Raw genomic sequence first — 20,507 nt, 5'->3', positions numbered from 1 at the left:
GATGCCTGACAAGGGCGGGGGCTGCTAACTCATGGTGCGTTCAAAGAAACTCGTACTTTGTGTTTTTCCTTCCTGTGAAGTCATACCAGTTCGATCTGGTACGAGTTCACGGGTCGGAAGTTACGAGTGGCCGTTATAGGGAACTTTCACAGACAACAGGATGGTAAAAACACGAGCTACGGGTTACCTGGAACGCTACCAAGTCGTAGTTGTGACTTGAAGCTGTAACTTACGGTTTCAAAAGCCTGCCTTGAACGCAGCATTAGCCGAAACGGCCGTGAAGCTGATATCTGCTTTATCATAAATTTGAATATCCTGAGCATTAATTAACACTTTACCAACATTTACAAATATGGTTTATCAGTGATACAATATCTAGAGCAATTTATTAGTAATGTGATAAAGAAATGCACTGTTTCCACTGTTCTGCACATCGATCAGGCCAAAGTACCAAAGTGTCTCTGCGTCTATATGATTTAAAGTTTAATCGCTTATTTATTGTTAATTACCGATCTTTGAATTTAGACTGATGATGATGATGATAATGTCAGTTTTCACCACTTTCTATTGTTTCATTATAGATAAGATACAGCCATAACATGACGAGAACAATCATGAGTTGCAGCGTTTGTATGTGTTATATGATTTATTCATTTCCAATCAATAATTTACAGTGTCTGCAAATAGCAGTTTATTTTTATTTTTTTAATCAATGTAAAACTGATTGGCAGAAAAATACTCACATATCAAAAAGGCACAATATTTACAAACTGATCTAAGGACATGTGTAACACAAACACATCCATGGTGTCAAGTATCAGAGTCTTTGCTCTGTTGATTATCTGGATAATGTGCAAAAATGCAAAACACACAAAGAGAAAAACTATTTTCAGTGCACAGTAAACTTTCATATCTCAGATCAGGCTCAGTCCAGATTATATTCCACCTCAGTTTTTGATTCATGTCACTGCTAATGTTGTAATTTCACTGATTGGCCGGTTCATCCTGTGCATTTTTATTAATAAAACTGTTTTGGTCTTTGCACTTTTTATTCCTCTGTCTGATGATTGTGTGTGAATTAAAAGCAGAGTTTCCCTGATTCTTTTTCCTTCTTCATTTCATACATTTGTTTCATTCGCTTCATCCTCATTTATTTGGCAAAAAAAACACAAAACAGTTTAGAAAAAAGGCACAGAGTCAAACTGCAGCATCTCCAGACTAAAACATCAGTCTGACCACAGCAGGTTAAAGCTCCAGAGGACGAAGCCTCTAATGTTGCATCTCTTACGCCTCGACACGGACTTACGGCTGTTCTCAGGTCAGTATACGTCAGATAGAGATGTGACGGTGAGGGATGAGGAGAGTTCTGCGGCGCTGGTCGGACGCCACGGCGTGAAACCGACCGTCATGTTTCTGGAAAGCATCAGGAAGCCGTTGGAGCTGAAGCGTCCGGGAACGTTTCCCACGTCGAGCCAAACGAACGGAGCCACGGCTGCAGAGCGGAGCGCGACGGAGAAACTCATCCCGGACTCGTCCTGCTGCACCTCGGCCTGCAGACAACGGACGAGGAGACACAGCGACATCTGACACTGACCACAAACACTTCACAACAAACAGCCACAAGTTAATAAAAGTGGCTGAGGTGTTAATATAAACTGACTGACAGATATGTGGAAACACGAAGGTGGAAAATACCCTTTTTTTCAATGTTATGCAACAATTTCTTCTTTTGTATGTTGTCATTATATTGAGTCTGATGTAGAGGATTTAAATCCTGTATCAGATGTGTTTTCATTAAATTTCATTAAATTTGTCATGATTTTGTTACTTTAATTAATTCTATTTTTGATTGTTACCATTATTATTCCTTTTATTGATTCTTATCTTTCACATTTTATTTCGGTGTCTAATTGAGATGTTTTTATCTGTTGCAAACATTTTATTTTATTTGATTTGATATAAATCACTTTGAGCTGCATTGTATGCCATGAAAGCTACTTTATGAATAAAATGTATTGTTATTATTATAGATGTGTATCGGTCTGTACCCATTGTGATTCATTTCAGGAAGTGAAACCCATACACACACTCACACTCTTGTGTTGTTACTACCACAAAGATAACACCCTGATAACATGAAACTGCTAAAATAAACTCTGTTCATTTGACTCTTTTTCCTGTTACGACTCTAAGACTCGTGATTCTTTCCTCTTGTTCATTTTATACTCATTTATGTGATGACAGATGGTTGTTATTTTTTATAACTGTCTTTTGACCTTTGAGCAATTAAGAATTTAAACCTGACTTTTCAGATTGATGACATTTTGTTTTGTGTTTATAATCACATGAAATTTCACTTCCACCACTTGTTATTTTCTGCCTTGTCCTTCTGTTTATTGATTATTTATCGGTGATTAAAGGAGAATTCCGGTCATTTTTGACCCCTAACCTGATGGTCACCCAGTGTTGGCGGGAGCAAAAAACGTGACTAAAATTGGTGCAGGAAAACCGGAGTTACACCATGGCTAGACGGCACTAGCGACAGCGACAACGCTAAAGTATAGGGGCAATTCTTTAAACCACAACAAAAACTCAAAAAACAATCAAATATCTATGGTACATGACTCGAATCCTTATGACACACGACTGAACTCATAAACTGTACAGTATAAACAGTATAAACTTTGTGTTTTTGCATGTAGTCACTCACCTCAGATAGCCGAACTCTGGAACGAAGACATTACTATCCGATCGCATAGTGCCTTCTCCCCCCCCACAGAAACAAACACTTTTTCTTTGTTGTGATGATTTCTTTACAAAAATAAACAGTGGAGCAGTGCAGTGGTAATGTCCAAAATATCTCTGACCGTTAATTTTTGTAAAGAAATCACAATAATAAGGAAAAAGTGTTTCTGTGGCGGGGAGAAGGCGCTCTGCGATCGAATAGTAATGCCTTCCCAGGATGTTCCAGAGTTAGGCTGTCTGAGGTGAGTGATTACATGCAAAAACACAACGTTTACACTGTTTATACCGGTTTATACTGTACAGTTTATGAGTTCAGTGGTGTCTCTAAGGATTCGAGTCATGTTCCATAGATATTTGATTGTTTTTTGAGTGTTTGTTGTGGTTGAAAAAATTGCCCTCATACTTTAGCGTTGTCGCTAGCGCCGTCTAGCCATGGTGTAACTCCGGTTTTCCAGCATCAATTTTAGTCGCGTTTTTTCCTCACCCCAACACTGGGTGACCATCAGGACAACGATTTAGAGGTCAAAAATGACCGGAATTCTCCTTTAAGACTCAGTCGACTCACTTTGATCTCTGGTCTCTGGAGTCCCTGAGCGTCTTTGGGGGAGCAGAGGAAGTGGTGGTTGGCGGGACCCTGCTGGCGTCCGCCGCTGTCCTCCAGGTGGAAGGTGAGCAGGCAGGTGAGCCGGGTGCAGCGGCCGCATCCCGCCAGCAGGGCGGCGACCGGCTGCTTGAGAACAGCCACAGCGCCGCCGCCAGGGACCGGGAGCAGGTCGGACTGCAGCGAGCACACGGGATCCTGACGAGCCCAGGAGAAGACGGTCACCTGAATGTTAAACATCAAACATCAGACATTTGATGTTACAAGTGACTGTTGTTAAAGGGATAGTTCAACATTTTTAGCAAATTGTCCTATTACCATAATCCCCATAGTTTTAGGAGTCGGTTCGTTACCTTTAATTGTCGGTGCAAGCTACGGTGGAGCAGAGCCGCAAGCTGCTCAGAGCTACGCTACGGAGGCTCATGGGATTTCGAGGTAAATTCATGCAAAGCCGCTGATGCGTGTTGCCTTCAGGGACAGTTTTTCAGCAAGCAGTCTCTGAATTTACCTCTAAAACAACTCTGTCTGGTAACGTTCTGTTATAATCTCATAGTGTGGTGAATGTGCAGGTCACAACTTGTCCACCAGAGCGCTTTGGAGTTGTTGGATTGTCTATTTGATGAGTTTGATGAGGGAAACCAAGAAATCCCATGAGCCTCCGTAGCGTAGAAATAGCTTACACCGACAATTAAAGGTAATGAACCTACTGCTAGACTATAGGGATTATGGCAATAGGCCAATTTGCCAAAATGTTGAACTATCCCTTTAATGTTAATTTAGGATGCAGTTCATTGATTTTATATGCAAATAAAAACGTTCTCTTATTTAAAATTACATGTATAAAGCAATCATTTTCATTAATTTGACTTTTTATCAATATCTTGCTCTTCATGAATAAAGAGGCAAACAGACCTGGGACCTGCCTTATTTACTAGTGGCTTAAATCCAAGAAATATGGCATTTTCCTGGTATTAAAAAGCCCACAGCAGTCAAATCCTGAAGTGTTTTTGAGAATTGCTTCCTTTTTAAATTTACTTTAATGAAACTCCAAAAACAAAGGTTGAAATAAACAACAGGAAGAGATACGAACAGAAATAATGTATGAACTGTAAAACAGAAACCCATTATGATGCAAAAAAAAAAAAAAAAAAGTGTTATTATATGTATATATAATATGTATGTATGTATATATATGTATTTTAATAACTGTATGTTTTGTTAACTGATATGAAACATGACTATGTCCTGAGTGTTTGTGATGTGTGAGAGGGTGTATATGCATATGTGGATGTTTAGAATGCTATGTAAATTGATAATTCTTATATTTCTATTGTTCTTATTCACCTGCCCAGGGACTACGGATGGAAAGTAGCTAGTAAGCTAAATCCGGTACAAGGCATCTCGTCTCATTTCGAGACTAATGTTATTTTGTACATTGTCCCTGATACAAATAAACTTATTAAACTAAACTAAACTATAATGTTATAATCCTGTTATTATAACAAAATGATTATAATTGTGTTATGTTTTTATTGTCTGCAGAGAAACTAACTAAAGACACCTCCAGTTGTTTGTACAGGACGGACTCTCCTCCATGTTTCAGTGTTTGTGGAGTATAGTTTTAATTAAAGAACATTATTGTTGTGATTCATTCGAACAGAAGCAGCTTCAGCATTAATTAATGTAAACATCGTACCACGGCCCTGAGCTGCAGGTCCTGACTCAGGTCTGAGACGGCGTAGATCAACAGCGTGTCCTCGTCCTCAAACCCGACAGGAAGAACGGGCGCGAAGAAGCTCTGTGCAAAATAATGCAGCATTTTCCACTTCCCACCAAACTCTGCAAAACAGAAACAAACAAGGATTATTACACTGACATTGAATCCCTGTTAATAATTACATTACATATAATGCAAGGTCACATTTGCAGTTGAGTTCAAAACATAAGCAAGTTGCTGAGGAGTTGTTTAACTCACCGATTGACGACCAGGACGGCGCCTGCCAGACGTCGTTGAGCTGCCAGTAGAGGGCGCCCATGGTGCGACCTTTGCCCTCGATGATCTCAGTCTGGCTGCGTCGATAAAACTCTGTCTGAGACTTCACACACTGAGCCTGCATGACCTGCCCCAGACGCACCGGCCGTCATCAGTAACATGTAAACAAACCAGAGCACCGACACATTCACACACTGATGACCTAGTTTCATTAGAAACATCGAATTGAGGCTGTTTTAGATTCACACTGTTTACATATTCAGCCACTAATGATGCAAATGGAGGTTTGTGAGTTGTTACGATCCAGGAAGGTGGACAGGGAAGAAGGAAGTACATAAAACCAGATGTAGTTGGTAGAACTACATTATCTATTTGTTTCAAGTTAACAATGTACGTCAATTTAGCGAGGAAGTTGAGGCAAACACAATCACAAAAAAAGAGGACGGTTGGGAGCTGCCAAAACAAAGAAATAAGCATAACCCAGTTACCTGAGTGATGTAGAGAGTGTCTGTGAATCTCTTCAGTGGGTCGGTGGAGTTGGGCAGGTTGAAGTGCAGAGCAGCCTGAAGTAACATCTGCTGGTTCCCGCCCTCGTGGTGCTGACGATGGGAGGCAAAGTCGCTACTGTAGCTCCAGTCTTCTCCTACAGAAACCTGAAATATAAAAAAAAACAACTGTGATGTGACTGTGAACCTGTATTATTTTACTTCTGGCCTTTTTGGCATTTTCTGCTTTATTATAAGACATAATGGTTTAATTTGTTTTAAAAACTCAGGGTGCCTTTGCTGCACTGAAGTATTTTATGAAGAACTGTTATAGACACTTATGATTTAAATCAATATCTGGTATGCAAGTCCATCAGATGAAGGTCAGATTGACTGAAAGCTAAGCACAATAAAGTGAAAATTGCACTGACTAATTGTGGATATCCTTCGTTTCGTCGGGCTCACCATTAACAATATCACAGAAAAGTCAATTTCCAGTAGTTCAACCCCAACCAAGTATTGAGTGCATATAGATGGACAGTTTTCAGAAGGCCAACATTTCTAGATTAAAAATGCTTTAAAAAAATAAAAACCATTGCAATATTTCAATTTTGGAGATACTGAATTTTAGGTCTTCACTGAATGTTAGTCATAATTATTACTATTAAAATAAACTGAATAAATAAAGACATGGGATTTAACATCCCATTCAGTGTGTAATGGACATATAGGCCTATAAAATGTGTTAGTTTCACTTTAATTGAACACATCCTACATCGCGGAGGCGACGTCTTTCCTTCACCTCTGAAACGGGGCAGAGCTCCGTGGGAGACACCTGCCTGACACAGCAACGGACATGCACGGGGGGGAAAACGGCAGCGCCGTCGCACCGACTGCACGCGGATACGCGCCGCTTTGGGTAACGAGCGCGCACGTCGCGTCTACATTGGAGGTGAATAGGAAGGCTGTTACCAGTATAATCAGAGACCATGAATGAGTTGTCGCACACACTGAGGTGAGCAGCAGAGCGGCCGCACCGTGACCACGGTCCGCTCCAGCCTGGTGTCTCCATTACGCACCACGCGTCTTTTCAGTCACTTGTCCAAGTTCTCCTTTACTGTTTTTTTTCGAGACAACACTCATTCTCTCTCTCTCTCTTACCGGCGGTGTCAGCTGATGTGCACATCTGCAGCAACCCAAACAAATGCACATGTTACTGTTGACTGGCTCTATTCCAGCCACATGATTGGTTCGGCGCGGTGGAAATCTCATTATCATTGGTTATTTGTGTCGTCTGCCAAAACATGGATGAATGAAACCTGTCGAACACGTCTCATATTTCTATCGAGGAAAAGTTATTTCACAATTTATAGACAACACCGACAAGCACTGAGAGCCGCATGTTGCAGTGACGTTATATAGGCTATAAAAAAATAATAAAGCCGACGAAAAGGTGCAACTTGCCACTTAACTTCTTGTCGATGTATTATTTGCGGGGGCTTTCGGGGGATCTGCTGACGTTGGAGGATCTGGGACTGATTCACTGTGGACCTGGACCACCAGTCTGATCAGGTCCATCACAGCACAGCAGCTGCAGCACTGCCCCGCTGTCACATTACTCTCGCGTATCAGCGCAATCTGTTTACATTAAACCGACATCAGGAGAATAATGAGAATTATGATAAAAAATATATATATATTTGTTTCGAATTTTGGCCCCTGGATCATGATTTTTTTGGGCGCATTCTTGGTAAAAAAAAAAAAAAATCCTCTAAAAAAAAGACAGTTGGGATGCATAATGTGTCTCATAACAGTAGTATACTGTGCGTCACGTTATCGGGTTAACCCAGAGCAGCTACAGCGCAGCGTTGTGACCTCGACCATGGTTGGTGAGAGCAGAAATGTTGTTGTAGGCCGGTGCATATTCTCATTTGTCCAGGTCATAGTATTTCAAAGGAGGTTAAATCGAAAGCAACTGGACTTATACTGAGTCTCCACACCAGATAGTTGGACCAGTCCCAGCCTGGTCAGATGCTACATGAACTGATGAAGCCTCTTGGATGAGAGATGAAACGTCTTCCTAGACAAATAACTAAGTCCAGTTGAACCTCCTTTGAAGAAAAAAAAAAAAAAAAAAAAAAGTTGTTGGCGGGCTCGTGAATTTTTTTTGACACGAGTCAGAAGGAGCGATAAATCGCGTATCTCGCGTTTGGTTGCGCGTAAAAGCTTGCGCGAAAAAAAATCGTTCCTCGTGTTTGGCGGGAAGCCCCTTGTGGGTCTTCCCGCCAAACACGATGAAAAGGACGAAGACGCGAGGGTCCCGTCGCCATAAAAGAATCGGGTGTATTGCGTCGCAAAAAAAAAAGTCGCGTATACCGCGTCTCGCGCCTAATCGCGTCTTTGCGTCACGGCCTTTTACACCGCGGACGTAACGAATAAACGGTGACGGTGTGAACGAACAACATAGAACAGGACCAGACGTGGCGTTGTTTCCTCTTTTCACCTACAGCTCCACTCTCCCTTACTTACACTAACTACTGTTATTGTTGAGGCCAGAGAATTGTGGGATTTGTAGTTTTTGACCAATCGCGGCAAATGCGAGTGAAATGCTCACCCGTGGTGGGCATAAGAAATTTAAGACCTGTCTAAAATTATTTAAGACTTGAACAATAATTCAACAAATTTAAGACATTTTAAGGCCTAAAATTTAGATTTTCAAATTTTAGACTTTTTAAGACTAAGATACTGGAGATACTGAATTTTAGGTCTTCACTGAATGTTAGTCATAATTATTACTATTAAAATAAACTGAATAAATAAAAGACATGGGATATTTCATTCAGTGTGTAATGGACATATAGGTCTATATATAATGTGTTAGTTTCACTTTAATTGAACACATCCTACATCGCGGAGGCGACGTCTCTCCTTCACCTCTGAAACGGGGCAGAGCTCCGTGGGAGACACCTGCCTGACACAGCAACGGACATGCACGGGGGAAAAACGGCGGCGCCGTCGCACCGACTGCACGCGGATACGCGCCGCTTTGGGTAACGAGCGTGCACGTCGCGTCTACATTGGAGGTGAATAGGAAGGCTGTTACCAGTATAATCAGAGACCATGAATGAGTTCGCCTCAGTTTCACGTGATTGTCACTGTCAGCCTGTTAGAAAAACATTTTACTGACCCCAGCTGAGACGCTGAGACCCCCCCCCCCCCAACTCAAAAACAAAAACTCTTCGGATCTGAACGATTCACACAAGTCACCTAATTGGTCATGAAAAAAGCGAGTTTCGCTTTTCGGCGCGCTGTTTGCATCCCTGACTACGAGATAATAACAGAACGTTACCAGACAGAGTTGTTTTAGAGGGAAATTCATGCAAAACCGCTGATGCGCGTTCCCGTCGGGAGCAGTTTTTCGGCAAACAGTCTCTGAATTTAGCTCTAAAACAACTCTGTCTGGTAACGTTGTGTTATTATCTCATAGCGTGGTGAATGTGCAGGTCACAACTTGTCCACCAGAGCGTTTTGGAGTTGTTGGATTGTGTAGCGTGTGTAATGTAGCTCTGAGCAGCTCGCGGCTCTGCTCCGCCGTTCTAAAAATAGCTTGCACCAACAATTAACTCTTTCACTGCCAAAGACGAGATAACTCGTCTTAGCGTTTTTTTAATGGCAACGCCATGTTGAATGTCTTGCCCTACTCCTCTGTGAAGATCAGACTTGTATCATCAAAATAAAGTGCAGAAAAACACATTTGGATTGAGAGATATAAAAAATATAGCGTGTTTTTCCCCCCTCACGGAGCGGGCGGGTGTCTGACTGCAGCGGCGCCGCTCCGTGACACTCTGGCCGCCGGTGAGAGCTTCGGGGGCGGCGGCGGGGCTCATGGCGGCTCGGCAGCTCGTCGAAGCTCTGTGCAGCTCCGTGATACAAAGCACAAACGTTAGTAACAACAACCCCGTCGATCGCTCGTTGTTAGTCGTCAAGAGCGTTTGGAAAGTCGCCAGATTTTGCGAGAAATCACTCAGATAGCAGCTTGAAAATCCCGCGATCTAGTGTGGATGAGGAGCGGACGGCGCCGGCGAACGTGACGAGGAGAGCTAAAGATGGTGGGAGTGTCTGTTGTGAGCGTACAGAGACTGTCTGTGGCTGTTCAGGGGGCACGTCAGCCAGAGCTGTAAGCTGTGTGTGTGTAGGCTGTGTGTGTGTAGATGTGTGTGTGAGACAGAGAGAGTGAGTGAGACCGCTGCCTGCTGACCAGAGGAAGCTGGATCTGATCTAAAGCGCCGTGTTTAGGCTACAAAAACCTGTCGAACTGATCCGAACACACGCACACACACACACAGACACACATGCACGCGCACGCACAGACACACGCACACGTACATGCACATGCACACGTCACGCACGCACACACACTAAAAAAAAGGAAAGAAAAAGTTGTAACTCAAAGAAACGAAAGAAAAAAGGCTGCAGTAGTGTGTCAGTAGCTAAATGTTTTATCTCTTCATCAAAAGTCATTTGTCAGTGTTGATTTAGTTGTTGTTTACAAGAGAACAACTGTACAGATGCTGAGGCGTCACTAAAGCAAAATATAATGGAGCCAATTGTACTGGTTCACCTGAAAATGACGGCCAACACAAAAAACTATTTTTCTCAAGATTTTGGTGCCAAAATGGCATTTTGGGCTAAACTAACCTATATTCAATCGCCAATTTCACAAGACTGGAACAAGATAGAAACAAACAGGTTTTTTTGCTGGAAACTAGAGACCCTCATCTTTCCTTTGATGGGTTGAATGTGTATGTAGTAACAGTACATAATATATGGTGGGTCTACGAAAATCAGTCAAAAAGCTGGAAAATGCCTGGCAAGCTGGAGGAAGCTGCTGTGAGAATGGCTGGCAGTCAAAGAGTTAAAGGTAACAAACCTACTGCTATGACTATAGGGGTTATGGCAATGGGCCAATTTGTCAAAATGTTGAACTATCCCTTTAAGTTCAGTTAAAGAAATGTGCTCATCATGGCTCAACCTTTTGGCCTTTTGCCCTTTAGTTTAAAAAGAAAAAAAAAAAAAACACCCGTAAAAGTAGCACAAAATGTCTGAAATTCTCCATCAAACATTTAAAAGCTCTGTTCATTCACCGGCCGCAGGGTGGAGAGGGAAGGCCAGGACTGGAAGCCGTATTCGGAGGCGAAACGTGTCCGAGGGAACGTCCTCCAGTCCCAGCAGTCGAGGACGTAGCTGTAGAAATGCGTGTCGCCGTAGTGAGGGTCGTACGGGTTCGATGCCACCCAGCCCTCTCGCTCGGACTCGGCTCCGTTGGTCGGACTGGAGACGAGGAACGGGCGACTCTGGTCCTCCTGAAGGAGACGTCGCACTTCTACTGATCAGTCAACTGGAACGTTTTAAACACAAAACCTGACGATGTTTTTATTAAATGGCCGCTCACTCACTTCCTGCACAATCGTCCTGATGTTGTCCACGTACAGCGTCACGTAGTCTTTAACGTACAGAGGCCTCTGCGACGCCGGGATGCTGAACCAGTTGGTCGCCAGAGCAGCTTCGTTCTCATTGTTCCCGCTCCAAATTATTATAGAGGGGTGAGACTTGAGCCGCAGAACCTGACGGGGACAAATACGACAAAGACTAAAACATTTCATCTGATCACACAGGTCACCGGGTCACATTTAAGATACAACAAACTGTTATCTCTACTAACACACGCACACACATACATAATATATAATAAAGCACAGCTCTCGTTTTAAAGGTCCAGTGTGTAAAATGGGGGGAAAACCGTGATATCCAGCGTTCAGATTCTAGTTTGCAGGAGCATGGAGCGATGAGGTGAAGATCTAAACCATTTTACGATATGTCTGCCGTTTCCTACTCCTTCTTCTTTACTTCTGCCTTCGAAACGTGCTCTCTGGTTGGCTGGATTTTCCGATTGGGCGGCCGTAGAAACATGACGGCACAAGATGGCAACGCTCTCTAAAGCAAGAGCCTTATATGTATATATATAAAAGAAGAACTATAAGGCTATGAAACCAAACTAATTTTATTTTATAGCAATTATACACTTATTCAAATATATTCATGGGTAGTATATTCAGATTTTGCCAATAAACCTTGCACAATTATTACACATTGGACCTTTTAAAGAAGCTAAAAAATATATATCTGAATAAATGTTTTGGTTTATTTGCCATTTAATGGTGCAATTCTTGTAAAAATGACATGAATAAATGGAGTTGAAAATGTCTCACCTGCTGAGCGACCTCCTCTCTGACCGTCTGTATGAAGTCGTCCTCGGTGGGATACATGGCACAGGCGAACATGAAGTCCTGCCAAATCTAAACACATGACAGTGACTGACAGTGACACTCAGGAAACTAAATATCTTTTATCAATGTCACTCTGTTTAATATCTGCTGCACTTTTCTAACATCAGACTAAGTAACCTGATATTTTGATACACGATGTTACAGAGCAGTGACATCCACGAATAATCTTCCTGCATATTCAGGGGTAAATGTGTCAGTGTTATATCATTATGTTCAGTCAGTAATATTACGTGTTACACAAAATAATCGGATCAATTAAATCTAAAAGACAAAAACCCAGTGTCACGTTAAGTTTCTGTACAAAAGAAACATTACAGTCCATCGTCTGGTTGTGAGATTAGATTATCTCAGTGAAAATGGTGAAAAACAAGCTTCTACATTTCCGTAGCACAGTGCAGCAGTGTTTCTGTTGGCCGGGCCGAGGACGTCTGACCTCTGACCTCTGTCCAGCTCTACTGGAGCCGGGCAGCGAGACAGGAAACACTCTGTTGTTCGTATTCATTCACTGGAAATGTTAACGTGATAAGAGGAAGTTTAACGTCTGTGAGTGTACAGTAGTTAGTTACCATGATTCCCAGTTCATCACAGATACTGTAGAAAAGCTCCTGCTCGTACACGCCTCCTCCCCAGACTCTGAGCGCATTCATGTTCGCGTCCACTGCCGACTGCAACAAGTTCCTTAAACTATATCAAAAAAACAAAACAACAACATCAGCTTCAGGATTCATGTCTTCAAACCTGAATCTTTCTCTTTGGTTTAAACAAGTGAAGTCAGAAGAAAACTTGCACCAAAGAGAAGAGCAGGATATTTAAGAATATTATAATAAATAGTGATTAATATTCCTCTCATGAGGCAGGACTCAAACTGCAGACTGTAAAAAAGAAGAAGAAAAAAGCAGCTTTTCAGACGCTGCTACACTCACACAGCGGGAGAGATCTGGTCCTGGAAGGAGTGGGCCGGGATCCAGTTCGAGCCTTTGAGGAAAACTGGTTTCCCATTGATGCGGAAATAAAAGCTCAGGCCCGGAGACCCGACAACTGGCTCCTGGACCAGCGCCACGGTGCGAAAGTACACCTGCAGGAGAGGAGGAGAGACTCCCATCAGAGATTCAAAGCTACGTATGGAGGACCAGAGAGACGTCACAGGAAAAGAAGAACTGAAGCGTTTCTTTAATCTCAGGTTTTAAGAGGAGGATTGTAAAATAGAAAGAGCTGCGATTTTTAACCTGTGAAGACATATCTGGATTTCCTCTTCCATTTCCTTTTCCTTTTTGTAGCTGCCTTTCCTTTTCCTATCAGCTAATCAATTGTCTTGGTCATTTAGCTTCTCATTTTAACATATTTCTGCCTTAAACTTGACACAATGAGGTTTCATTGCTGTTTTTGTAAATCGAATTTTAGATCTAAAATATTTGTTGATGGACCAGTAGTTCATGTATAAAATCTTTTGACAAGTCCTTTTTCTTTTTTTAAATATGAAATTAAATAAATTCTTGATTATTTTCCCTCTGTCTGTCCCTGCTCCTCAATAGCAATCACTTAATCAATCCAACTTAATTTCTATAGCACTTTTCATACAGTTAAAATGTAACACAAAGTGCTTTCTATAATAAAGACACCCCCAAACACTGGAGGTCTTTCAACATGAGGTGTAAAAGAGAATAAATAGAGCTAGGAGGGTAAAACCATAAAGGTGGGACAAAAGCAGGATAAAATAAATAAAAGGAGTAGGAGAAATAAAAACATACATAACTAAATCAAATAAAACATGCTAAAACATAGAATGATAATGATGAGATCACAATAATAAGACAATAAACAAGTAATAATAAAACAGTGAGTAAGTAAAATAATAAAACTGTAAAGCTAATATAAAAAAGGGAATATAAATCTACAGGAAATGTACAGATCTTAAAGTTCCAGTGAAACTCCTCAGTCAACAATAATACCTCATCATTATGTCGCCCCCTAAACAGAAACAAACTTTAACCGTCCGTCACCAACAAACCCGACATCCTGTGTGAATCTGGGTCACTGTTTTTTTTTTTCTACTGTGCAAAAGTTTAAGGTAGTTTAGATATCCAGTTTGCATTCTGCAGCACGACGAGACCAAAATATCCAGCAGCAGGAGGAGGAGGAGTCATACAAAAAATAAAAACTAGAGGCAGGTGACGGGCTGTGAACTCTGACCTTTGACTCCGTATTGAGGAGTGAAACCCCATCCTGGAAACCTCTGAGCGTCAGCTGGTAGGACGGTTGGTCTCCGTGGCCGCGGGGCCACCACAGCTTCACCTGGCTGCTCTGAAGGAAACAAAATAAGGATTCATAATAAAACATCTATGAGACATTCACCTGATATTATACTATTAATCTATATCTGTTGTTGGACTTATGATTGTACAGATGCATCTGAATAAATTAGATTTAGAATATCATGGAAAAGTTCATTTATGTCAGTAATTCAATTTAAAAAGGGAAACTAATACATTATATACAGGGATGCAAACGGGTCAGGACCAAAAAAGAGAGGAATTGTCGTGGGGGGGGGGGGGGCTCACCATTAACAATATCACAGAAAAGTCTATTTCCAGTAGTTCAACCCCAACCAAGTATTGAGTGCATATAGATGGACAGTTTTCAGAAGGCCAACATTTCTATATTAAAAATGCTTTAAAAAAATAAAAAACATTGCAATATTTCAATTTTGGAGATACTGATTTTTAGGTCTTCACTGAATGTTAGTCATAATTATTACTATTAAAATAAACTGAAGAAATAAAGACATGGGATTTAACATCCCATTCAGTGTGTAATGGACATATAGGCCGATATAATGTGTTAGTTTCACTTTAATTGAACACATTCTACATCGCGGAGGCGACGTCTCTCCTTCACCTCTGAAACGGGGCAGAGCTCCGTGGGAGACACCTGCCTGACACAGCAACGGACATGCACGGGGGGGAAAACGGCGGCGCCGTCGCACCGAATGCACGCGGATACGCGCCGCTTTGGGTAACGAGCGCGCACGTCGCGTCTACATTGGAGGTGAATAGGAAGGCTCTGGGACTGATTGACTGTGGACCACCACCAGTCTGATCAGGTCCATCACAGCACAGCAGCTGCAGCTCTGCCCCGCTGTCACATGACGCATATCAGCGCAATCTGTTTACATTAAACCGACATCAGGAGAATAATGAGAATTATGATTAAAAAATATATATATTTGTTTCGAATTTTGGCCCCTGGATCATGATTTTTTTTGGGCGCATTCTTGGTAAAAAAAAAAAAAAAAAATCCTCTAAAAAAAAGACAGTTGGGATGCATAATGTGTCTCATAACAGTATACTGTGCGTCGTTACCATGGTTGGTGAGAGCAGAAATGTTGTTGTAGGCCTGTGCATATTCTCATTTGTCCAGGTCATAGTATTTCAAAGGAGGTTAAATCGAAAGCAACTGGACTTAGTTATAATAAGTAAATAACTAAGTCCAGTTGCTTTCGATTTAACCTCCTTTGAAAAAAAAAAAAAAAAAAATTGTTGTAGTGAAAATAGGCGGGCTCGTGAATTTTTTTTGAAACGAGTGAAAACGAGCGCTAATTCGCTTATCTCGCGTATCTCGCGTTTGGTTGCGCGTAAAAGCTCGCGCGAAAAAAAAGCGTTCCTCGTGTTTGAGTGGGAAGCCCCTTTGGGTCTTCCCACCAAACACGATGAAATAGACGAAGACGCGAGGGTCCCGTCGCCATAAAAGAATCGGGTGTATTGCGTCGCAAAAAAAAAAAGTCGCGTCTACCGCGTCTCGCGCCTAATCGCGTCTTTGCGTCACGGCCTTTTACACCGCGGACGTAACGAATAAACGGTGACGGTGTGAACCAACAACATAGAACAGGACCAGACGTGGCGTTGTTTCCTCTTTTCACCGACAGCTCCACTCTCCCTTACTTACACTAACTACTGTTATTGTTGAGGCCAGAGGATTGTGGGATTTGTAGTTTTTGACCAATCGCAGGTTGTGCTCTTTCTTTTTTGTGATTTTCCTGGTTCACACATGTTTTTTTTTTTTTAGGGGCAAATGCGAGCGAAATGCTCGCCCATGGTGGGCATACGAAAATTTAAGAGCTGTCTTATTTAAGTCTTGAACACAATAATTCAACAAATTTAAGACATTTTAAGGCCTAAAAGTGTGTAATGGACATATAGGCCTATATAATGTGCTATAACCAGAGACAACCATGAATGAGTTCGCCTCAGTTTCACGTGATTGTCACTGTCAGCCTGTTAGAAAAACATTTTACTGACCCCAGCTGAGACGCTGAGACCCCCCCCTCCCAAAAACAAAAACTCTTCGGATCTGAACGATTCACACAAGTCACCTAATTGGTCATGAAAAAAGCGAGTTTCGCTTTTCGGCGCGCTGTTTGCATCCCTGTATATAGATCCATTACACACAGAATGAAACATTGTGACAACTAATGGAGATCCATTTAACGATAATAAACAATAAACCTGTGCACTATCTCTTAATAACACAGGTAAAAAAGTCTCCTTGTACCGTGTTTATGTGCAGGATGAAGGTGTTCTTGGTCGTTCCAGAGAGAAACCGAGTCTGGACGATTTGCTCCGAGTGCAGCTCAGGTACCGACAGAGTGATCCGACCGTCCGTCGTCTGAGCCGCATCGACGAGAAGCTCGACCTGGACCGTCCACTGAGAGAGGCTCGAGTCTAAACACACACACACAGTTAAAAAAATGATTAAGAAAACAGAAGCAGAAAAGTCATTTCATTACTCCACACATGGAAAATTCACTAGAACCAGAACTAGAAAACAAACTGAAAGATGCAAATGCAGTTTTACTCATATTAATTTTTCAGGTGTGTAAGTGGGAGGAGATTGATAAATGCAAAGTATCATCCTCAGATTACAGTAAGAGAAAACCACAGCCAGAAATGTATTTTTAATATATTTCCTGTGTTTGTTTTCACCTGCATGTTGAACGCAGGAAGCGGTTGGAGAAGTTGAACTTTCACATAACTTTTTTGTGACACCTCTGAACACTTGCTGTATCCTGCACAGCTGCTCCAGTGTAACAGATGAATGATTTAACAGGTTTTATCACTTCCTATCTCATGAGAAACACTTTCTGCTTTTAAAATTCAACATATGCATCAAAGACTCCCTGTTGTTCTCAGTGGTGTTTCTTCTTTTTTTAATCTCTTTTACTTTTAGCTGGTGCTGGTGCAGTGTGATGACGTACTGTAGAGAGGAACAGATGCAACCTGGATGAGCTGCAGGACGTCAAACGCCTCCAGTCGAACTCCTTTCCACAGTCCCACGGTGGGGAACGAAGGCCCCCAGTCCCAACTGAAGGAGCTCTGCTCCTGAAACGAAACAGTGAGTGAAGAGTTAGATTGTACAGAGGTAGAGAGACTGTCCTAATTTAGCAGCTGTCGGCAGGGTGTGTGTGTGTGTGTGTGTGTGTGAGGTGGTTTTACATGTTTTATTCATTTATTTAAATCATGAGAATAAGGAAATACAAGCTGGCTCTGATGAGATGAAGGTCACAGTCCGGTACAAGTGGCATCACTGAAAACACTAGAACAAATTCATGCTGTAAAATGAATAAACTATTAAAGGGATAGTTCAACATTTTGGCAAATTGGCCCATTGCCATAATCCCTATATTCTTAGCAGTAGGTTCGTTACCTTCAATTGTCAGTGCAAGCTATTTTTAGAGCGGCGGAGCAGAGCCGTGAGCTGCTCAGAGCTACGCTACGGAGGCTCATGGGATTTCTTGGTTTCCCTCATCAAACTCATCAAATACACAATCCAACAACTCCAAAACGCTCTGGTGGACAAGTTGTGACCTGCAAATTCACCACGCTATGAGATAATAACACAACGTTACCAGACAGAGTTGTTTTAGAGGTAAATTCATGCAAAACCACTGATGTGCGTTCCCGTCGGGGGCAGTTTTTCAGCCAGCAGTCTCTGCATTTCCCTCTAAAACAACTCTGTCTGGTAACGTTCTGTTATTATCTCATAGCGTGGTGAATGTGCAGGTCACAACTTGTTCACCAGAGTGTTTTGGAGTTGTTGGATTGTGTATTTGATGAGTTTGAAAATCAAGAAATCCCATGAGCCTCCGTAGTGACCCAGAGTGTATCTGTCTGGATCCTAATATCAGTACTTTTCTAACTGGACCAAGATAATCCTGATTTAAAATTCCTTTTTCTGCCTTATTAGGTTTGAAAAGCTCAGACTATAGTCACATTAAACTGCAGCATCCCTGAATACTTTACAGTCAGAGGGAAAACTCACTTTTCTGATGAAATTGACGTGGCACTCCCCCTTCTGAACATCTGGAGGACACTCAGGAGGAACTCTGTAGGCAGAGTGAGCCGCCCTTCGCTCCAACGCGTAAAGAACCGGCGACAGGAAACGAACCGTCAGCACGTTGTCTCCGTCCTTCAGCAGCTCTCTGACGGAGAAATCCTACACACCAGAAACATGTGTTATGTAAAGGAAAACAAACCACATGTGCTCATTGTGTGTGTGTTGTCCAACATACATATCTACGAAACATGTTGTCCGTGTTGCCCACGGCGACTCCATTGAGCTGGATGGATGCGACAGTGTCCACGCCGTCAAAGGTAAGACGCACTTTCTGTTTGGTCCTTTTGATGCAGAGGAAAAACAGGTGAGTGAGGATCATTCAGGAGATAGAAAATGTTTAGTTTTTTTTTTATAAATGATATAAATAAATCAAACCCACCGGACTTGAACAGGAACATTAAAGGACGTTGTGTATGTCCAGTTGTCTAAAGCAATCCACCGATACGACAAATCATTGAACCTGAAATATGGATCCTGAGAGAAAAGTGAAAAAGAATCAATTTTGAAATTTCTATTGAATTTTGGTGTGAGGTTTTTTTTCTTTTTGCCAACACCTGCTGCTAATAACTTGTGGTAACATTTTTAAGAGAAATTAACTATAAATTATATATATTGTGGTTGAAGGTTAAGTTTCTTTCCATAAATAGGCATCAATGTATGTGGATGTTTTGACTTTAGCTTCAATTCACTTGTTAGATAACACTTGACCTGATCAGATTGATATCAATTAGATATAGTTTGTTTATAATAAACTATTGTTTATAATGTTATGTTTTATTGAGCCAAAGAAACAATAACAACCATGCTCAAAACTCACCTCTTTAAATTAGCTTTGAATGTATAAGTTTGTGTTTTATACTGTTTTTTGAATTTTATTTTATTCTGACTTCAATCTATTTTATGAGTTTTAAAAGTGTAAAGTGACTTTCAAACTTGTTACTTTTAAAAAGCAAGACAATAAACAAAACAAAGAAATTGTCAACTCATGCTATTTAAAACATATCAAACTTAAACTTAACTTAATAAAGTTACAGCACGAATAAGACCAACAGAGTAAAGTTTGTGCACAAACTAGTTGTCTGTTGTATTAAAATTGTCATTTTTTGGTCATTTTCACACATTTATTATAATGATTGGTCCTACCTGGATGAGTCCCTGCTGCTGCAGAGCTGAGTGGACACATCCGGGCACCTGAGCAGCAACAGACACGGACCCGTTGGAGTTTGTCAGACTCCATTTACCGTTTAACTCGGTTACTGAAGAAAACCCGGAAAAAACTCCGGGAAACAAGCAAAATAAAACAACAAGAGAGCGGATAAAACTGTGTCCACGCAGCGTCATAGTCTGTGGTTTGATGTGGACATGGTTAAGTGGACAAAATATACTCCTCAAAAAGTCAAAGACAAATGAACAGTTTTGTTTTGGGTCGTGTTCGCTGACTGAACGGGCACTTCCGTGTTTGTCATGTGACGAACGCACGCACCCCGTGGGAGTCACGTGATCAGAGTTCTGGCACGAGGGGAAATTTCGGCGCGAATGGGGTCCACATTTTCTTTTATTAGAAAAAAAAACCTTACTGTCTATGAAAAAAAACACGAGCCCTCACGTCTTTATAATAAAAAATACATCTACTTTTATATGTTAAGTGTGTTTACATTTATCTGTGGTATGGACAGAGAAGGAAATACTAATTTATTTAGTTAAAAAGATGTCAGATTATAGCTAAAATATTATATACATACCATTTCAAATACACAAATGTATAAGTTTGTATAAATCACTCGATATAAAAGGCTGATGTTTTGACAGTTAATTTTCAATTCATTACCAAGATAAATGTTATGTAGAACATCTTTTCACATGACAAATTAAATTTATTCTATTTTATTATTATATTCTAACAGTACAGTAGGCAAGTGAAAATATCCAAACCAGTCAATAATGAA

At 41.3% G+C, this 20,507-nt stretch overlaps 1 protein-coding gene across 1 annotated transcript; it reads right to left on the bottom strand.

Moving 5' to 3' along the window:
* Window positions 1–737: 737 nt before the first annotated feature.
* Window positions 738–19,999, bottom strand: manba (mannosidase, beta A, lysosomal). The gene is made up of 17 exons (XM_083997939.1): window positions 19,705–19,999; window positions 18,941–19,035; window positions 18,737–18,842; window positions 18,487–18,660; window positions 17,423–17,546; window positions 16,720–16,889; window positions 14,362–14,472; window positions 13,095–13,246; window positions 12,738–12,855; window positions 12,094–12,180; window positions 11,281–11,448; window positions 10,969–11,187; window positions 5,828–5,992; window positions 5,322–5,466; window positions 5,043–5,185; window positions 3,311–3,571; window positions 738–1,550 (listed from the first exon to the last, which is right to left on the bottom strand). The coding sequence occupies exons 1-17, from the start codon at window positions 19,900–19,902 to the stop codon at window positions 1,320–1,322; spliced, it is 2,667 nt and encodes an 888-aa protein (XP_083854065.1). The 5' UTR covers window positions 19,903–19,999; the 3' UTR covers window positions 738–1,319.
* Window positions 20,000–20,507: the final 508 nt, after the last annotated feature.

Source organism: Trachurus trachurus, assembly GCF_905171665.1.
Source record: "Trachurus trachurus genome assembly, chromosome: 22".
Classification (NCBI taxonomy): domain Eukaryota; kingdom Metazoa; phylum Chordata; class Actinopteri; order Carangiformes; family Carangidae; genus Trachurus; species Trachurus trachurus.
Note: the sequence above shows the minus strand (reverse complement) of the source record. Positions and strands in the feature narration are given on the sequence as shown.

Coding starts and splice junctions, on each gene's coding strand:
- manba (XM_083997939.1), bottom strand. CDS start 19,902: ATGACGCTGCGTGGACACAGTTTTATCCGCTCTCTTGTTGTTTTATTT. Junction 18,843..18,940: donor AATGTTCCTGTTCAAGTCCG/GTGGGTTTGATT, acceptor CTGCATCAAAAG/GACCAAACAGAAAGTGCGTC. Junction 13,247..14,361: donor TCCTCAATACGGAGTCAAAG/GTCAGAGTTCAC, acceptor CCTCTCCTGCAG/GTGTACTTTCGCACCGTGGC.